Source organism: Monopterus albus, unplaced genomic scaffold (genome assembly GCF_001952655.1).
Source record: "Monopterus albus unplaced genomic scaffold, M_albus_1.0 scaffold49.1, whole genome shotgun sequence".
Classification (NCBI taxonomy): Eukaryota; Metazoa; Chordata; class Actinopteri; order Synbranchiformes; family Synbranchidae; genus Monopterus; species Monopterus albus.
The window spans coordinates 1,536,524-1,556,947 of record NW_018127929.1 but is presented as its reverse complement, the minus strand read 5'-3'; the positions used below and the strand labels follow the sequence as shown (position 1 = coordinate 1,556,947).

Below are 20,424 nucleotides of genomic sequence, written 5' to 3'. Positions count from 1 at the left end.
ATTTGATTTGATTTGATTTATTTTAGCTTTAGCTTGGATCACAAACAGAAGGCAAACCTGTCCCTTCCTGTTTCATCCCAACTCTTGATGTGTTCCTGGTCTCATCTTTGCTCCTGTGATGATGCAGTTTTGTCAAAAGGTCAGCATACCTTGTTGTTAAAAGTGCAATTTTGCAAAATACAAATGACCTATAATTTATTTTGGCAGACAGGCTTCATCACCTGAATCAAATAATGCAGAAGCTGGTCTATGAGCCATTTCTAATGGCTCCCTCCTCATTTGGAAATTAGGAGTGATGTAATTAACAATACAAAAATTAGGAAACACATACTGTGGGCAGAAAAGCATAATTACACAGGGACTGATTGCAGATAATTAAATTGGATATACAGTTAGCTTATACATTAAGTACACAAAGCAGTCTACTTGATGGCCATATGTGTATAGGCCTGGAGGCTGCAGTGGGACATGTTTAATAGGGATTTTCCACCTTGTTTCAGATGAGGTGCACCAACCCCCGAGGCACAGGTGCCTGCAATCTGAGATACACCTTCCAAGCTATCAGTGAAGTGTGACGCTTTCCTATATGCAAGTGCATTTAAGGGAGGATCAAGCAATTAACAGGATGGATGATTATAGCTTCTGTCAGAATAACTAGCCTTTACACAACTTGCAAGCATTAGTGTTGTGTAGCAGTTTCTGCATGGCTGAAAACTGGTTCAGGCTGTGGTCGAGAAAAAAAAAAACTTAAACTAAACAGTATTTAGTTCAAACACAGCAAACTGTAGCAATAGGATGTGTTGCACTGAATTAGCTAATAAACGACAGCTTCTTAAAAAGACAGATAAAGCCAGCAGTAAAAACAACTCGAGAAGGGGATGCACTGTTGTGATTGTGTGGTCATTAAATTTGAACTTCACTGAGCTGCTAATGGACTATGGCAACTGCACTACTTTTACATTTACAGGGTGCGTTTAGCTGCTGAAATTCAGCCATACCAGTGCAGTATATCAGCTTTGAGGTGAGTGTGGACAGCTGCTGATGTGGTTGTTAAACTGACATCCTTTTCAGGAAACAGAGGTGCAACTTCACATCAATAATCTTTGTTGATGAGAATCTGTATTTAGGTATCACAACATTTTCATTCCTTGAATTTTCTAATCTTAAACAAATGTCATCACTGAACTGTGCCATGTGAGCTCCCCTTATCTCATTATGCTCCCTAAATAAATAAAAATATTTGCTTTAGGCAGACTGCAAGTGCAAATTGAATGTTCTCAAGTATGTCTGGGCCTGAGTGCATGGATGGAGGGGGTTAATTTAGTGATGACAAAAGTTATGGTTGACTGATTAGAAAATGTCGTTGGCCTAATTTAGAGCTAATCACATGTGACTGGAAATGACCATTTGATGACAACAATTATCTGACTGTGCTCACCCCGTCCATTCCCTGTTAGATTCCAGCCAGGTTTCTACACACACACACACAACCACCCTGCAAACACCCAAAGTAAATTCCCAGTAACATTTCTCACTATTATGTCATCACTGCATCCTCATTCTCTTTCTTATATGCTCTTTTTTACCATCCTTGTGTTCTAAATGAAGAGCCAAAAATGTGAAATGGTTTCAAATGGCTTCAGACCATATATCTCTATTGAGATATTGTTGTCCTGATGCATTTTTTATACTTGTAATAACATTTCCATAGGGAGAAATAATTCTTTCCAAAGACTTTGGGCAGTTTCAGCATAAGTGTTTACTCATAGCATGTATGTGTGCAAATGCAAATACAGTATGTGTTGAATGGAAGTATAAAACATGGCTGTATGTTAACAGCCCAGCAGTTTCAGTTGCAATTAGGTGAGGCCAGAGGAGCCAGGGAGACATCATTTGAAATAAGTAAAACAAAAAGCAGCTACAGAGGTTCACAGGTCTTTATGAGATTAGTTATGATGATAGATGGAAAGGTGCTGGTGGCAGTCTATTCGCCCTAGGATGTATAACTATATGAGACAGTGTCATCACTAACTAATAATGTAATATGTCATAGTAATAGTGCAACATGAGTCATCAGGTTATCATGGCTACATAAACAGTTAAAAGGTTTTTATATTTTTTATTAAATTATAATCACCTGTTATATAAAAGTGATGTAAAATTTAATAAATGTATGAGTGCACTATATTTTTCAAGCCATTTACAGGGTGCTTTACTTACACTGTCTGGTTGTCCCATGTCCTAAGTCCAGTTATAGTGGGCTACAGTAAATCTAAAAGAGCCATCTGGCATTAACAACAGTTAACTCCTACCATTTATCTACTGATCTCCATCTAACCAGGTAGTCAAGCTGAAACCAAAGACTGATTATTCAGTCAGAGCAATACAAGATGTGGAAGCCAGTGACAGTCAGCCAGTGTAACACTGTAGCAGGATGGAGTCACATAAGAGTAATGGTGTGGAATAACTTGGTGAAATGACAACTGCTTGTGATTATAGAGCACAAGGAAACAAAGAAAATATGCCTGTGAATTTGTGTAAACATTAGGAGAAAGTGATGGATTTTTAGTTGATTGAATTGACTGTAGGAACGACTTAATGCCACACTGTGTACGACTCACAGCAAAACCCACTGACAGTACCAAAAAAGGAAACTGTGGCAATGCATGTATAGATGCCATTTTACTGTCTACACAGTGAGCAGTAGCAGAACTTCTGCATTTCCTGACATGTGCTTTCTTTTATACAACAGGAAATTAGAATCTCTGTAGAAACACCTACGTACAACACTGTCACCATGTCCTAAACCAGGCTTTATTAGAATAACATAAAATTGAGGGTGATGGGTGCTGCAGCACCTACAGTACTGTATATTCCACAAAGTGTGTCAAACTGATATTCTGCCAGTTACACTGAAACACTATCAGGCCACATCTATGTATGCTAGCGTTTTTGTGTTTTCTATGTTTAAACATCACTTGCTCAAGCAGGTGTTTCCCCATCACTTGTCAAAAGGTAAAATACCCACTTTGACATTGCTTATTGTTGTGGCCAGAACTGCAGCATGCTTGAAAGTCCCAATGCACAGAGAACACTGCAGATGCGTTTTTCTTTCTTATGCGATTTACCCTTTAACATTTCATAACCAGTGGTTCACCCTCTTGTAGGAAATGCAATAAATGTGCCTGAAAGAATTCATTTCAGGTGTGTTGTCTTCAGAAACAATCCTGTGTGTGTGTGTGTATCATTGTTGAGAGCTATTGTGCAGGTGTTGTAATGCGTGCTAGAGGACAGTGATGGAAATAGAAAACCTTTTTGAAGAACACCTTTAATTTTGCTGCCGGAAAGATGTGGTTGCCCTGAGGAGATACAACACACTTGAAGGCAATTACTGATCAAATGATCCTGCTGTTGAAAAAGACCATGAAAATAGAAATAAATGGAGAGAGACAGGAAGACAGGGGGAGACAGAAGTACTAATTTGGTGAGAACAGTGAATGTACTGGGATCTGGACTCCAAAATTGAATTATTATTACTGATCTCACCATGTATCGATGGTGCCAGATAGTGCAGGGGCTGAAGCACATGTGTCCATGTACATTCAAAATCCACAAACACAACAACTGGCAACTCCATCTTAGTACTGACTGAGTTGAGTGTCTAGAGCTCTAATGCATTATGCATCAGCATGCTCGTGACCAGGGTGACATAAATTTCACATACATTACAGATGTAATCCATTCTAATGAGCTTAGATGTTATCTAGCTGGGCATGAAATACAGAAGGGAGTAACACCACTCATGGAGAGACAAATATCATCATGGTGCACTCTGAGCTTTGGTTGGTATAGTTTTAATGATGCAAAATTGAAACAGCTGATTGTAAAACATACTGCGGTGCTGGCTGGTGATTATTTACCTTGATGGAGCAAGAACTTCAGCTTACACCCTAGCAATGCTGTTATCTAGCTTGGTGCGCAAATCATTCACTCCAACTATAGAAGACTGTTTTTCATAAACCCAATAAAAATTCTGTCTTGATTTGTCATATTCTGCTTTTCTGCTTTATGCCCAAAGGCCTACTCCTTCGGTGCATGTAAACGTTTAGCCTACCATGCCATCTGGCTACTTATTGCTTCTTTTTGGACACAGTGCTGCCATCTGACTGGAAAGGCAAGAAGTCCAGCAACGCTTGCAGTGTGCAGAACAGCTTTAGTGTTAATGTGTTTCAGCTTGTAGCCTAGTCTGTTAAAAGTGCAGATATAGAAAGATATTAAAAACAGCCAAACTGACCCTGACAAAGGCTACAAGCCAACAAGTGTTGATCTTAACATTAAAACAGCTCTGCGCACTGCATGTGTTGCGGGACTTTTTGCCTTTCCAATTTGTTTGTCCTTCATCTGTGCACCTTGGCAGTGGGTGACGTTGCACCAGAAATTTCTGCTTTGCCATCTGACTGGGCTAATGGAACTGGCAATAGCTAATATCAGACCTAATTTAATAGTTTTAAGAGTGGCTAAAAGCCTGTGCTTCTCAAACAGTACACTAGAGTTCCTGTGAAATGTGTCAGAAATACAAACAGAGGAAGCCACCTTTGGGTGGGCTCTTTACTGGCAACTCAGCCAATCGCTCATAAATCCCATTGTTTTATTGGTGTCACAGTGCTGTCCTCTGCACTGTTTTAACATGCATTTACTTATATTAGTTGGAGGTGGGATCAAAAAAAGCATGTGTTGAATTAGTGCCCTGTAGGATGTGACAAGGAAATTTCCAACTGAAAAGAGAATGTAAAATAGATCCCTTTTGGCAGTATAATAAAATCCTTCAAAATTTAAAAACAAATGTATTAGTTATGTTTTAAAAATATATATTCATGTTTTCATTAACGCATGAAAATAATCTAATTATACAGTAATTATCACCAATGTAAAATTCTTACTCTTGATTACTTTACATTTTACTGTGACTTGAAGTGTATGAAGTAATTCCATCAGGCTCCTTCAATAATGTTTACATAATACATTTATGAAGATAACACTGTACCAAATAGAGCCATCCTTCCTTCCTTCCTTCCTTCCTTCTGTGCATTGTGGTCCTTGAAAGTATCTCAACATAAAAGTAAAGTAAACATAAATGCCTGATTTTCTTAGTAGCTCTTATTTCATTTATGGTTCACAAGACTTTGTCTTTAATGATGGAGCTTATATGATTTATATATCGTTTCATCCCATGCTCACCATAAATAATGTAAAATATATGTACTATATGTGCTGCGTTAAACAAACGTGTGACTTTCTGAACTTTGTGCCCCCTGTTATACATGTGGCATTTTCTGCCACTAAACTGACTGACAGCTATTGGACAACATAAAGGAAACAATAGGTTTCCCTATACTGTAATAAAAACAAATAATAAATGAAACTGGTCAACAAATAGACCCAGTGTGTGCATGTGTAGGTAGTTTACAGGCACTGACCTGTGTCCTGGTCACAAATCTGCTCACAGGGCTCAGTGGTCCTCTGGCCACAGTAGTCTTGGACCCACTGTGTGGATGAATTGGTCTGATAGTAGAGGGTTAACTTGGCTGGATTTAACCAATTAGAAATATCCAGGAAGCTGCCCATGCTCACCACAAAACTACTTCCTGAAAAACAAAACATAAGATAAATGTATTTAGTAAGAATACTACAACAACAAAAAGACAGTCTTGAGTGTTTTGTGTTTACCCAAGCCTTTTTCTTTTCTACTGCAAAATCAATTAGAAAGTAGCTAATTCTTTTGTTTTCACTGTAATTTTAAGTCTCGTCCTGACCAGACTGAATTTAAATGAGAAAATTAAGATTTATAAAGCGCGTATTGATGGGATTTCTTTGGTAATTGCAGTAGAGGGGCTAAAGGGGTTTAACGAGTCAATCAGTAAACACACGTTGACACTGACTTACCTTGCTTTCTCATTGCTCCCAGACCAATTGTTAAACTCTGATCACTGAACAAGATTATCCCTAATTGATGCCAATGACTTCTAGCTCCAAAGGGACCAGCGAGGAGATTGGACCTTAGGTCTCTGGTGAACACAAAGGTTCTTATACATCTAAATTGTATGCATGCCAGGTCACAGAAGTTAAATTTGTGGAAAGAGTCAGAAATCTGAACTTAAAATGTATTTCTAAAGGCTAGGGCACCAAGACAGCAATTACGAGATTACAAAAGAATCACACATTTATTCAGTTTTATGACATGAAATCCTGCAATAGTGGACTCCAGGCTGGTTTTCTTAAAGAGAGGATTAATACAGATGGAAAAGCTTGGACGGTAGCCAGCAATCAAATCTGAGTCACAGGGAAATTTACAGAGCTAATACCCAGCGATAAAATGCACAACTCAGAGAAGAAATGTCCCACAAAGACCGCTTTGCTTTTACACTTTAATAAAGCAATATCCCAAGACTCATCTACGGGTTTTTTTTGCTTTTTTCTTTAACATTTTACAGTAAGTGTTCCAAATTCCTAATACAACAGACTATCATCTGCCTCCTCCTACACATGTAAAGTCAACAGCTGCTTCTTTTCACTTGACAGGACAATGGCGCACTGAGACAGTCTGACCCACACAAAGCCTTACAAAAATATGCTCATTTGTTAAAAGTTTCATTTTCCAACTTCCTGTGAAATGTGAATGGAGTATAGACCAGTGCTGTACATACTGTATTGTTTATAGACATTATCCTGCTATACTTAAAGTGTCGATTGGTGGATTGGATTAGTGTGTCTGCCTCAGATGGTGAAGTCATGGTCTACAAAAACGGGTCTGTGTAAGTTGACATTAGGTTTCTAGTAAGATGAGCAACATATGCTCTTGTTTAATAGCACCTGAAATTAAACACATAATAAAAACACTATTAGAGGTGGTGTTTCCTTGTTACCAAATTCAAGGGTCATGAATTTAAAATACACTAAAATGCAGGAGTTTATAAATTCATTATTTACATGAATTTAATTAATGATTCAATTAGAGAGCCACACTTGCTTAGAAACAAGGACTGTTGTTGCTACCGAAACTGAAAACATATTCAGCACCTGCCAAAATACCAAAAGGTTGAAATGCACACAGAATTCTCCAGACAGGATCCCTAAAAGCATCTGCCAGGTCAGGTGGACCAAAGGTGAGCACAACAAAGCTATTTCTTGCAGCTCTGCAATTTAGTGAACAGAACTGGCAGCAGCCCTCATTTGCTGAGAGAGTGGAGAAATCTAATGGGTTCAGCTCACATAGGGAGGAGGCAATTGTTAGATTATGGGTTGGTTTCTCTGAGACCTGTAAAGAAACCCCTCCTGAGCAATAAGAGCATTGCTGATTGCTGGCAATTTTGTTGTGCACATTGTGAAGTGAGTGTAAAAAACGAGGGAAAAGGCCATTTTGTTAGATTAATCCCCTTTCAACTGTTTTGGGAGCCTAAGCGCCGCACATCTGTGTCATGGCTATGGTAGTAATTAAAACTGTGCACATCCAGCAGTGCAACAACTGCCTCCCCCCAAAAAACACTATTGTCACTGTGTTACTGACAATTTATTTTAGGTGTTGATCTTCACCATCACCATTTCTTTTGTTTTTTTTTTCTGCTGGTTTGTGATTAGACACAACTAAAGATTACGCCTTGTTATATCTTAATAAAATGTGCATGTGTCCATTAGCTAAGTGTAATTACCACCTTTAAGCTGATATTTTAATTAAGTTATTTATAACCTCATTGTGATTGCCATTTCTTTCTGATAACAAAAAGCTTCCCCCTCCGAGACTTGATTTTTAAAGACACGTCTGCAATAAAAATTCATAGATTCAGTTCACTTTGGAGTGTTAAGAATATCTTAAAAAGAAAAAAAAAAAAGTACATGACAAGCATCTTCTAAGAGATGCATTTCATCCCACCCATATTTACTTTAGCAGTGAGCTTTTCAGGATGTTCCCTAAACAGTCCCTCTGTTCTTCTGCTATCTAGGTTTTCCTGCTGCTTAGCTCCTGTGTTTTTCCATTTTTGTTGCCATCTTCTGCCATGCCTCACCTGTCTAGTCACCCTTGTTGAGTGTACTGCTCATACTCATGGCTGACCTTGTCTCTTGTCTCCTCAGCTGCATCCTAACACTCATTATTTCTCCAGTATCCAGAGAGTGATGTAAAGACGGCAGCTCATGTCTTACGTGTCAGATGTGATGCTTGCTGCCGTAGTGTTAGACTCCTTTTTTCTGCCTATCTGTTCCTGGCCAAGCTTATACTTAAACGTGCCTTGACACCTTGGGTTTGTTTGTTTTTTTCCTGTTGGATTTTGTTTGTTTGTTTTCTCGGCCTGCCAGACTACTGGGCTAAGCCTCTTTTTATCATATCTGCTCTGCCTCAGGTGTCTGCTTTTCTGAGTCCCATTCCTGTGCACACATGGTACAGAGTTTGCAGAGGAACACCACAATTTAAAATCTGAAGTCTTGATTATAACTCCATCGGGATGCACTGTTTATGTTTGCCCCACGAGTCACTGTAAAAAATAGATAAATCAAAAATACAGTATAGAACACTAAACATACAGTACCGTTCATTTTCTTATTCTAAGAGCCTTACCTGTAATGGGACTAAAATTTAAAGCTTGTTATGAAATAAATAATTATCTGTTTATCATAAATATCTTTGGAAAATGTCACTGAAATCCAAACATGAGGTTTTTTTTTTTTTATATTAATTAATATGAGCATCAGGTCAAACGACAAACTTTTAACATAATTTTTGTGTGTAAGTGGAATGTTTCCTCTTATTTGTAGCGGCTGGGGAAAGGTCACGAGATCACTAAAATCACTATCTCTCTACAGGGACTACACATATCCATATTAAATTCCACAGCACGCTAACTAGCAGCTGTAGAGATATCTTTGACTGGACCACAGTGTGCTACAGACAGGCAAACAAACTGACCCTTATAGAGACAAAACTCAGTGTTATTATGATTTAGATGACAAAACTATACTGTGCATTTAAATATACTGTGTGCAGAGTAGAAGAACTAATATCAATGTATAAACATAAAATTTTATTCAGTACAAAAACTCAAACTACTCAAAGATTCTTTGATTTGTACTGACTTTCATTATATTTAGCATGTGTTCAACTGTAGAGTCAGTGTTTTGTGTAGTGTTCCATTTTGACCGTGTATTCATGTGCACAAAAATTGCAGAATAAAAATGAGGCCCCATCAGCAAGAGCACCTGATCAACTGATATATGAAAACACTGCCTTCAGAAATATAGCAATCATTAGTTAAATTGCTTCAGCTCCTCACTCCCTCATACGTCATTTAATTCCTTGCCCATTTCCCAGTTTGGCCTCTGTCTCCTCAGTGTGAGATTTATACTGTGGTGTCTTGCCAGTACACGGTTCCAATTTACAATTATCCCATAGTCAACAAGGAATTTAAAACAGACTCAGTGGGTTTAGACTCAGTGGGTTTTGTTTATTCTACATCTTTGATATCATTTTCACCTTGGAGCATATAGCTTATTTGCAGGCCATACATACAGCTTGTTAAATAGCATGAATAAAATAGAAATGAATTTTGGAAAAGTATTAGTTGCACTAAACGATTGTGTCATGTCACCTGAAAGAGTGCAAATCACAGAACAGGTTAGTATTCCAGTCCAGGGTAGGCAGTCTCATGTAATAAGTCTGCAGACTGAAAGCTTGCAGTGCAAAATGTAAAAAAAAGAAAAAAACAATCATGTTCTGAGCGCACAGCTTTTCATCAGTCTGATGGCTCAAAATGTCACTCAGTCGTTTGCAGTGATAATAAATCTTTTCTTTTTTCCCCCCCTTTGGCAGCTTTCAGTGTGTGGGCTTTATTGTCCTGATTTTTTGGATCCAGCACATTATTTACTTTTTTTGTTGGATGGATGTGTGACTTTTGTACTTCATCAGTCATGCAGAGGGGGCACTGGCTCTGAAAAGCATTGGAATTGAACACCACAAATCACGGTTGAAGGGGTGGAGATTTTACTGCGAGCCCATTTGAAAGTAGAAATGGGAGAAGCATGCCGAGCTGTCCCTGGTTCATTAGCTGTTCCTCCAAACAATAAAACCTATAAAAATTACATAATATTTCTCTCCACTCAACAACAGCGTGGAGCAACTCGACAGTTATCGCCTCAGTTTGCTGCTTGATAGACACCTGACTCCGAATATGCCTGGGAATAAATGAAATAAAAGGTGTACAATGATGGATCGCAGCTACTATAACAACACACTCCACAGATCTATCTCCTTTATTAACTAACATCATGATCAACATTGCCTAAGGCCTGGGCAGGTACAGTACAGTATATCTTATTACAATATTCATTTTCTACCGCTTAGTCCCTGAACGGGGTCACGGGGGGGGGGTACACCCTGGACAGATCGCCAATCCATCGCAGGGCTACTTATTACAATATCTATGTCACTAAATTGATAAGTGATTTCATTATCTCCCTCACCAAGTTTCATTCATTCAGAATTTATTAGGTTTCATGTCAGTGACCAGACTTTTCCCTGTTCTACAGAGGATCTCTGTCAACTGGACACACAATCTTGTGAGATGTGAGCACTCCTGGAGTTTTCACAGTATTTCCAATAAAATACAAGACTGCAAAAACAAACATGTGCAATAAAAACAATAAATACAAGGCTAAGTGAGTAAAGGTGAGTGTTTTTAGATATTTTTAGAGGAATATTCTAGCACGATATATAATAAATGTACTGCACTTACCATCTGCAACAAAATGCTCAGGCACATGAAGGGTAACCTTGACAGTGAGGGGGCAGGGATCCTGCGTAGCATAGACAATGGCAATGACACATGTGCTGATGGTAATCAACGTCAGGGTGACCTTATTCAGAGGACTGTGTGAGTGGCCTAGAATAAAGACAAAACGACAAAACAAAGTAAAAAAAATGTAAAGGTGAGCAGTTTAAAAGAAGAAATTTTGTTTTGAGTGGGGTGTTAGACAGATAACTGCTTTTAAACAGCCTTGAGAGGAAATGACAGTGTCCTACTTTTGTATAGAAGCGCATAACACAGACACATAACACAAACCTAAGACTAAATCATCCACTTTAGCGCTATGCTTTGTTGAGAGTACAGCCTCTAAACCACCCAAAATCCTTGAAAATGCATTTAATTGGACTCTTGATTTATGAATCTAACCCAGGTTCAAGTTTGGCCCGAGTAAGTAAAATATGATTTGGAATACCAGAGTTTCTTCTGACCAGCCCACAACTATTTGCCGATGTGATATATGAGCTTATTGCCACTGACAGGGTTATAGATTGGTTGTATTGGTTGCCCTTTGCCTTTGTCAGGACTCCCATTTCCAAGCCAGAATACAGGGAATGAAATTAGCCACTTAACCTATGTCTACTGATATTTATCATGGGAGAGAAATCCGCCATGTTGAAAGGACACTCAGTGGGATGCGAGAGAAATAAGATAGTGATAGTCCTGGTTTGGAAACACTGCTAGATTTTAACACATCTCACTGAACTGCTTGAAAATATACTCCTGTATGTTTTTCAATCAAACCCAGGTAAATATCACAAAATGTCTTAGAATCTGCAGAATCTGTGCAAGTAGTTTCTAGGAAGAGAGCTGCCCATGTGCACAGCCTGCACTATGCATGTTTGTTGCAAAAGCCAGTAGTAACTAAACAGTGGACTAGCGGAACTTAGATGGTGTCAAATGGTGTCAAATTCTTGTGCTGGGGTAGTGATGTATAGTGAACTTTTTTTTTTTTTTTTGCTGGTTAGAGTTATGTTATACTATATCAGTGCTAACCTCAGAAAAACAGATCAACACAGGATTTCCAACCAAAGTCTGATTTTACCAACCACGATGCAATGTGCAAATGGTCAAATAGACTGAAGTGAAAGAACACACCAACAAAGAAACATTAGTACTGAGTTTAATCAGTGGCCTCCCATTTTCCCAATGAAATCTTGTGAGATGCTTGGAGCTAGTAAGAGGCAGCTCGGTGTCAAACCCTGGGAGACAAATTTAGGATGATGAATTCCCTCACACTGAATTACATGTCTACCACAGTCACAATACCGTGAAGGTACAAAAACCACAGTTATCTACAGCAAACATGACAAAGCAGCTAAACCTTCTGGGGTGTGGGTGGTGCCGCTGGGCTCATGAAGCGGTCCCTCAATTACTATAAAAGCCTACTGAGCAGACAAAAGCATGTACACTCACGATGGCAAACACTCGCTTTATGGCCACAAACCAAATGCCTAGTCTATGCACTCATGCACACATTGAGACACACTCACTAACAGCAGACACACAGACAAAAACATAAGTGAATGTAACACGCAACCACAAATATACAAGTTGACTAAATGCATAAGGTAAAAAGCTCAAGCTTAGCATAACATGTCTTAATTTCTTTCTTTTTTGTGTTCATCTCAACCATTTTACACAGGCTGTAACTGTAACACGAGCTTCACATCTTTCCTAAGTGTATATTCACAAAAATTCAAAGGGGACTGTTAAAGAAAGCCATGGCAGCTTAAACAAGAACCATTTCATCTTTCTATACACTCTCTAACACATTTTTTATTTGTGAGCAATCATCTACTTTCTCTGATTAATTGTGATTATTCACATAATAATTTGTCTTACAAGCGTGCGAAAAGATACACACACTGTTATCCATTTGTAGCCCAGGGAATTTAATTCAGAATTTATTTATCAAAGCTTAAAAAGCCAATTACAGCCCTAGTCAAAAGGTCAATTATTTAAATTATGAGATGGATGTGAATAACAAACATTTTCAGTCCTACACTGAGACCTTATCAAAACGCCATCCTGCAGTTTGTTTTGTAATCTGCTTCTTTAGTTTTGTGTCTCTCTGGCTAATACATTACAGTTTAACATAAAATTCAGTATTATTATATTGTACGTTTTGACAAAATAATCTTTTCTAAAGGCTGCTGTAGGAAATCAAAAATATTTCCGCAACTACAAAAATCAATGCAATGGCCTCAATTTCATTCATCTTTACTGAGTTAATGTCGTAATACTTTTTTGGGTTTGCCATAACACTGATCGAAAATATTGGAATTTAAATAGTCTAGCAAAATTATAAACTGAGCATTGAGTACAAGAGACCAGGAGTGCAGGAGATTTTCTTCCTTTAAAATTCTGCTTGTCAGGGAACAAAATTCATACAGTCCCTCACACCTGAGAGTAAGCCTGTGTGAAGGGTATAATTCATGGCAAAAAATGGTGTAATTTTGTACTGCGTGGCCTAAAAGAACACACACAGGCAAATTCTGTCTGTACAGTATCATATTTCTACAGAGCACTCGCAGACACATAAATGCAGAATCCACATACTGTACTGTCTTTACTATCATACGTATATCACAACCTGGGAACGGAAATTAAAATCATGCTTCCTATCAAACTTACTTGACTCAGCTTTGTTCATCACCGAGACTCCATTTACATCAGCTCATATATCTGTGTTGAGTGTCATTGAGCTGTGCCATGGAACAGCACTTTAATCCCCACTAGGAATGTGAATGACTCCTTCCTACTTTCAGCAATGCTGACAAATCCAGAAATGTGCAGCCTCATTTCACTCAGATAGGCCATATTTCCATTATTTCCCCTCATATTCAACTAGGGTAAAGTTGGATATCAATATGCTACTGTTTTATTATTATTAGTAGTAGTAGTAGTAGCAGCAGCATGCAATGACTCAGAGGGTTCCTTCCTGAGCAAGTTAATGTATTAAATATGTAACACATGAAGAAGTCCACCTGCATTCCTTCTCACCTTTGCTGCGTCTTCGTCCTCTGTGCTGCTCTGTGTAAAACTTCATTTGGCTATCATCTTCAGGCTCTGACCCTGATTCACCTTGAGGACCAAACACGCCTCCAGTTGCTGGCAATGAGATGATAAGAGGAAAAGATAGAAAGAAATTGAAGGAGAATTAATCAATACATAATATTGGTATTTTAGGATTATCCTGAAAAAAAGGTGGCATTTGTTAATGAGCAATTTTTTTTCTCCAGGAAATCACCACGTAACACAAAACACAAGTCAAGAAAATGTCTTATTAAATGTGTAAGAAATCTCCTAGACTACATGTATGTTATTCAACACAAGCATATGATCAGGGACAGGTAACCACAAGGTGCCATGCTATCAAACCCCACCACCAGGTGACAGCTTCCTAACACAGTGTTGCCTCCCTCTGTAGTCATGGATCAATCGGAGCCTTTGATCCGCCAGACCTGTTATACACACCTCACCTTCCAGACAGTCTCTCAGTAGGAAAGAAGTTTTACTATCCCCAATTTAAAAAGCCACCTGGGAAGCGCAAAGTCCATCAAAAGCAACACAGTGACAAGGATTCACACCGAACAGGGCTGCAGGCCGACATGTGAGAGATAAGGCAGACGAACTGTAGAAGTGCCGGGTGACTGGCGCCTGAACCTGCTTTCTCTCACCAGTGCGCTCAACTCCCACTTTCCAGATATGGGAATATTCAGTGTCCTGCTGGACTAAAAGGACTTTCATTCAAGTTACAGACAAACCACACTGTATATCTGAGCAGGACTCACAAATGTGGTATGATTTATAAACATAGAACCTTTAAAAGTAATCTTTGTCATGTCAAAGAAACCAGAAAAATTGATGTTGATGATAATTCCAGGAGACTTGTCTAAACATAGGAAAAGGCCTGAGAAAAACCCTCAGAGTCAAATCAGAGCTAGTGTTATGGTTTGGTCCCCCTCACCAGGAGGGTGAGGGAGAACTGGGGTTGGACTCAAGATGGCTGACCCAGGTGCTAGTACAAAAAAGGTGGTTTAATGGAATAAAAACAACATGACAACATAACAGGGTCCATAATACATACAACAAGGGAAGGGCAGTGATGACTAAGGAGACCAGGACGGTAAACACACAAACTAACGGCAGGAACTAGGATAGCAGAGGATGAGAACGGACAGATGCTGTGAATTACATTGTGTACGTTGGTACACAATGTAATTCACAGCACAGGGACGGTCAGCGTGGAAGACAAAGCACGTATTTCTGTGTTGCTAACCGCATAATTAGCGTGATAAGGTCAAGCCAAAACGCACCGAGACTGTCAGCATAGCATCTTACACACGTCTTTAAAAAAAAAAAAAATGCGGGTCAAACACAACCTTTGCATACCTTACTTTAAATATAGTACGTTACATGTCGCAATATCCGGCGGCGACGGGGCGTCTGCGGCTGTGTCCGAAAACGCATACTGTGCCAGTAAGTACTGAAAGAGATGAAAGACCTACTGGATAGTGAAGTGTCCATCGTATGCACACTGCAAAATCCAACCGGAAGCAGTAGGTCATCCGGGTACTTTTCGCCTACTGTTTTTGGAATACTACGAATCCGGACATACTACTCGCCTCGCCTACTGCTTTTCGCCTACTATACAGTATGGTAGTAGGCGGTTTCGGACGCAGCCAGAGGTATAAATAAGGAAGCCAACAAATCACCGGAATACGCCTCAGGTGTGCGCACCGACCCACGAGTCACTAATTACCCGACAGCTGAGGCGTTGATCCCGCAAAAAGGGAGCAGGAGAGGAAAAAAAGAAAGAGAGGCAGGTCGCGCCGAGCGGACCTGACAGCTAGCCCGGAGGAACAGAAGAACTACAAAAGGCATATGCTAGAACAAAACTACATCAACCACTTCATCTGTAGGTCTCCAATACCAGGAATGACACCAGGGAGGATCCAGGGCTAAAGAATAAAAAGGAGGTTAGATAGAAAGTGATTTTAAAATATTAAAAGGAGGGAAATATGTGTAATAGTAGTTTTATTATGTCAAGCAATGGACAGATGGCTTTAGAAATAAATGTGATTCATTCTTTGTTGTTACAGTTAAGAGGCTTAAGAGATTCATAATGAGGATGACTACAGTGTGTAAGACTTGATAAGTTATTGTTTAATCAAAAGAAATTAAGTTTTAATGAGTTGAGTTAAAGCAAATTTATGATTATTTCGTAACTGAAATGCCTCTGATTAAACTTTGAATTAAGGTTGGAGAAGTGACAGTGCTTGGGACAATGAAATGAAGAAGGTAACACCTGTACACTTCCTCCAAACCCAGAGATCCAGTTTGGAATCTTCATCGGGTCACAGAGTACGGTTGGCAGTTCATCCATTGTTGTTGAGTCTCAATTTGCTAATCATAACGGGTCACACATCAGAATGTGTGTGTTTGTGTTCAAGTCAGGGTGAGATCAAGAGCGAGTCTGTGAGAATTAAGAGGCTTTGTTTGTTCCACCTTGCCAGTGCAACATCAAAACACACAACCCTGCTCAATGCACAAGGACTGCCAAAAAAATGACAACTGTGGGTGTGAAGCCACTGAAGGATAAATAACTCATCTAAAATAATAAAAATCAAAAACAAAATATATGTGTGGACAGCATAACTGCATTTGAAACCTGATATAAAAGCTCTGCCACTTATTGAACTTATGTTAAATGAATGTATTCATATAAATCAAGACACATTTTCATTTCAATTGTTATAACAAAGTGATTTGACCTGTCACACCCTAAAGAATATAAACACTATAGTACTAACATCTACCTCATTTTCTCATGGCTGTACATACAGTAAGTTGTCTGTATAATCCCCAGGATCTCTGTGACTGCACTGCCTAATCTCCCAAGTGGAAAAGGGATAAAGGACAGAAAGAAAGAAAATCAATGCTTTTCTCCTGGCTATAAGGGAGCATCTGAGAAAAAATGCTTCACCTGTTGATAACAAATAAAAAATAAGGAAGCATGGCTGGTGTGTTTTGGCAATACCCTGAGTCATCTGATACATGGGAACAGTTGATAATGGCTCATAAGCATTTGCTCTTGTGCAAGAGGCAAAAGGTTGAACCCCACTGGGATGATTATAGGTCGTGGCTACACTTCTTAAAGCTGCCAGTTAAAAAGGCCTTGGTAATTGCATCTTACATGGTGTCTGATTATAAAAATGCAATGCAACTGAGAGGACGTGTGCTTAGAGGGCAAGATATTTTTGACTGCAATTCCTTTTTTTGCAAAAGCCAAAACTGAGCCAAACAGGGGCTCATTTGTATAGCCCTTCATAACAAAAGCTAACATAAAATACTTAAAAAAAACAAAAAAAACAATCTAATTCAGTCAAAAAATTTACACATAGGAGGATCAAACACTGGGAAATAAAATAAAATAATTTTTTTTTTCTAAAAATAGATGAAGAGGACACATTCAGAGCATTCATGCAATTGATCAGTCTAGGAATAAAGCACTGCACAGTATATAGAGTAGCTTGGAGCAGAGCTCAAGAAAATGCTTAAAAACCTAAGATGACAATATGAAATGCCAGATCAAGACAGCATTTAATATGAACAATAAACATCAGGAAAACTAATATAGAAGTCAAATATTGTTTTGGTTTTACTCGAGCCAAGCTGCTGTGTTTAGCAAATACTGGAGAATATGAAGGCAGTGAAGAGTTTTTAAGGTCAAAAGTGAATAGAAACCACAAACTTAGAAATGTCTACAAGGCAAATATATTAATAACAATGACGTTTTTAGCTTTTAGCTAAGGACACTAGTGACACTAGGGAAATACAGGATGCAAATGTACAAAGAGGACACTGTCAGCCGTTTTTAAAAATTCGCCATAAAGTCTGTTCTTTTCTTCTAAAATTCATGCCTTATTAAAAGTAGTGATAGAGCCACATATTTCCTCTTCATTGGTCACTGGACAGTCATAATTCCTGGGGAAATGCTGAGCAGTGTTAGGTGAAGTACCCTCTTTTACTCACTTCATAAACATTATGTCATAACTCATGAAAATTTGCCTGCACCATAAAGATTTTAGACTCGATTAAATGTTCTATTAAGTCTGTAAAAAAAATGCATGCAGAAAGCTGTAGTCATTTTTTTGGTCTGGTGCACTCGAACACGTTGAGAGTTGAGTTGGATTTGTAGTGTGACAGTCTGGCAGTATTTGGAGAGGGAAGCCAAGGCAATGTGGTGTAAAATTGGTTATGAATTTATGCATTGTGTTAGAACATGCCCAGAGAGGAGGCGGATGAAAACAAAGTCAGACTGAGGAAGAGAAAGCGCAGGAGAAGAAAATTGTAAAAAATATATTAAAAAGGACCACAAAACAGCTTCACAGGTCAACCTGAAAATGTTGTTTACATTAACAGTTGTTATTTTTTACATCTCATAAAGAACTTTATTGAAACACGATAACACACAAACTTTGTCTATGATATGTTCCAATGGTGTGGTGCACACCCAGAGTACCTGGTGAAGCAATTCAAATCTTAACATAATAAGATTTAAAAAAAACTCCATATTTCATATGGAAGAATTAATAAATTCTTAATCTGCCTATTGTAAGTGTATTTTCAATTTACTTATTTCCTTCTTCACTTTTAAATGCACCGTTCAAAAAAATGCAACATTTTATTCACAAGGTCTCAAATAAATAATGGGTGATTGTATTTGCAGTTCTTAAGTTTAGGTTCGACCTAAAAACTCCAGCTGTGTACATCTCAAATTTGGATGCAGCTCAGCATGAAAATGCCATCAACGATCAGGGTGATTCATGTTGTTGAAGTGGAAAGTCGGCTAAGAAGAGTAGACAGCGCTGCTTGTCAGACTGGATCTTTTCCACAGGACAATCAAAGAATCCAAGGAGAGGCTTAGACATTTTCATTTTACTGTGGACTGTGAGCTTTGGGACAAAAAGTGGGGTAATTCCAGTTAAAATGCACTATTAGAAATCATGTAATTGTGTGCCCACATTTCGCTGGACATTAGACATTTTCATGTTTTTGTTTTGTGCTAGTTGTAGTGTTAGCGTTTGATGAAATGAGGACTGGCAAAAAAAAAAAAGCCCTTGCAAAAACATCCTCCACTCTGACATGATCTGACATGATGTGACATGATGCATGCAGGTCAGGTACTACTACACTCTCTACGCATATGAACATACAGGATACTTGCACTTGTAACCTGCATCAAATCAGCATCTAATTTACTAAGCATGAGTACATTACACAATCAGAGACTGAGACTTTCTAGCTGATTTATATGGGTGGTCATATTGTAGTGATGCAGAAACAGAAATAGTCATTAATGAGCTAGGAAATATTCCAAAATGAATGAATGATTAAATAAATACATACATAAAATGATGATGCAATTTAAAAGCATAGATGTTCAAAACATTCTTCAAATAAACTTAATTTATAAAAATTGTACTTGTAAAGTCATTGCAGCTGTAATAAATATATAAACATAATGAAAAAAACTGATACAAATACGAAGAATAGTCTACAAGGATAATATAAATAAATTTACACCAAAATGTAAATACATTAGCAGGAGAGCTATTGCCACAGTGCAATTAACAGCTCAGTGAACATCAAAATCAATTTCATGTTTAATAACTACAACTCTCTGTACCCTCTTGTTCTGGTTTTATAAAATGCTCAGATGTTGCTCTCGTTTATTGCTCACATTTTCTGTCTGCGAAGCTGTTGGTGCTTTTCGTTTAGTGCAGCACCCTTGCACTTTTGGTACATTCACTTTTTTGTGTCATATCACTGGAATTTTAACAAAAAGCTGGTCAGCTATATCTCCTTTTCCTCATAACAACCTTCTTTTAACAGGCTTTTGCAAATCTGCACATATTCATGATGCAGTGACACAGAGAAGCTGTGTGAAGGATGGTAAATCTAGTGGAATATAAAGTCAACGACTCTTATATCTCTCTGCCATTTGCATGATCCTTCCTCAAATACATACACATAAAGAAGAGAGTAACGTTTCACTGACCAAGCAAAAGTTGTGTTGACAGGCACTGTGTTGACGTGTGAGATCCAGATGGCAGGTGAATTGTGCTTCCAGGCTAAGGCACATGTTTGATAAATAGTACACACCAGAATACATCTGAAAGAAGGTGCAAAAGTCTTTCGAAATCTGGCCTTGGGTTTTTTCCATTCCACTGCTTTTCTTGCTTTTCACTACATTTCTTCCTCTTTCAGTTCACTTTCTTCCATCTTGGTCTCACTTTTTCTCTCCCTCAGTGGGAATACCTCCAGAACCAAGTCACATAAAAACATCAACACCCAGAACACCATGTTTAAACTGCAGCATGTCTGTACTACAAATTTCAATTAATGGAGCACATTCATCTGACTTTTATGGTCCTGTTCACAACCCTGAGGTCCGTAAGGTCATTCTGCCATACTGTCATCTGTCAATCTGCATTCCCTCCATCTGTTTTTGTTATAAAGTTCACAATAATTAATTCAGGCACTTGCTGTCACCATTAACACTCTT

General features: G+C 38.4%; 1 protein-coding gene across 1 annotated transcript in view; it reads right to left on the bottom strand.

The window, feature by feature from the left end:
• astn2 (astrotactin 2) overlaps window positions 1–20,424 on the bottom strand; it is a 181,759-nt gene that overhangs the window by 62,116 nt on the left and 99,219 nt on the right. Inside the window, exons 5-7 of the mRNA XM_020600844.1 lie at window positions 13,854–13,961; window positions 10,779–10,925; window positions 5,478–5,645 (exon numbers count right to left, since the gene is read on the bottom strand). Coding sequence (XP_020456500.1) covers window positions 5,478–5,645; window positions 10,779–10,925; window positions 13,854–13,961 — 423 coding nt within the window. The remainder of the gene's footprint in view (window positions 1–5,477; window positions 5,646–10,778; window positions 10,926–13,853; window positions 13,962–20,424) is intronic.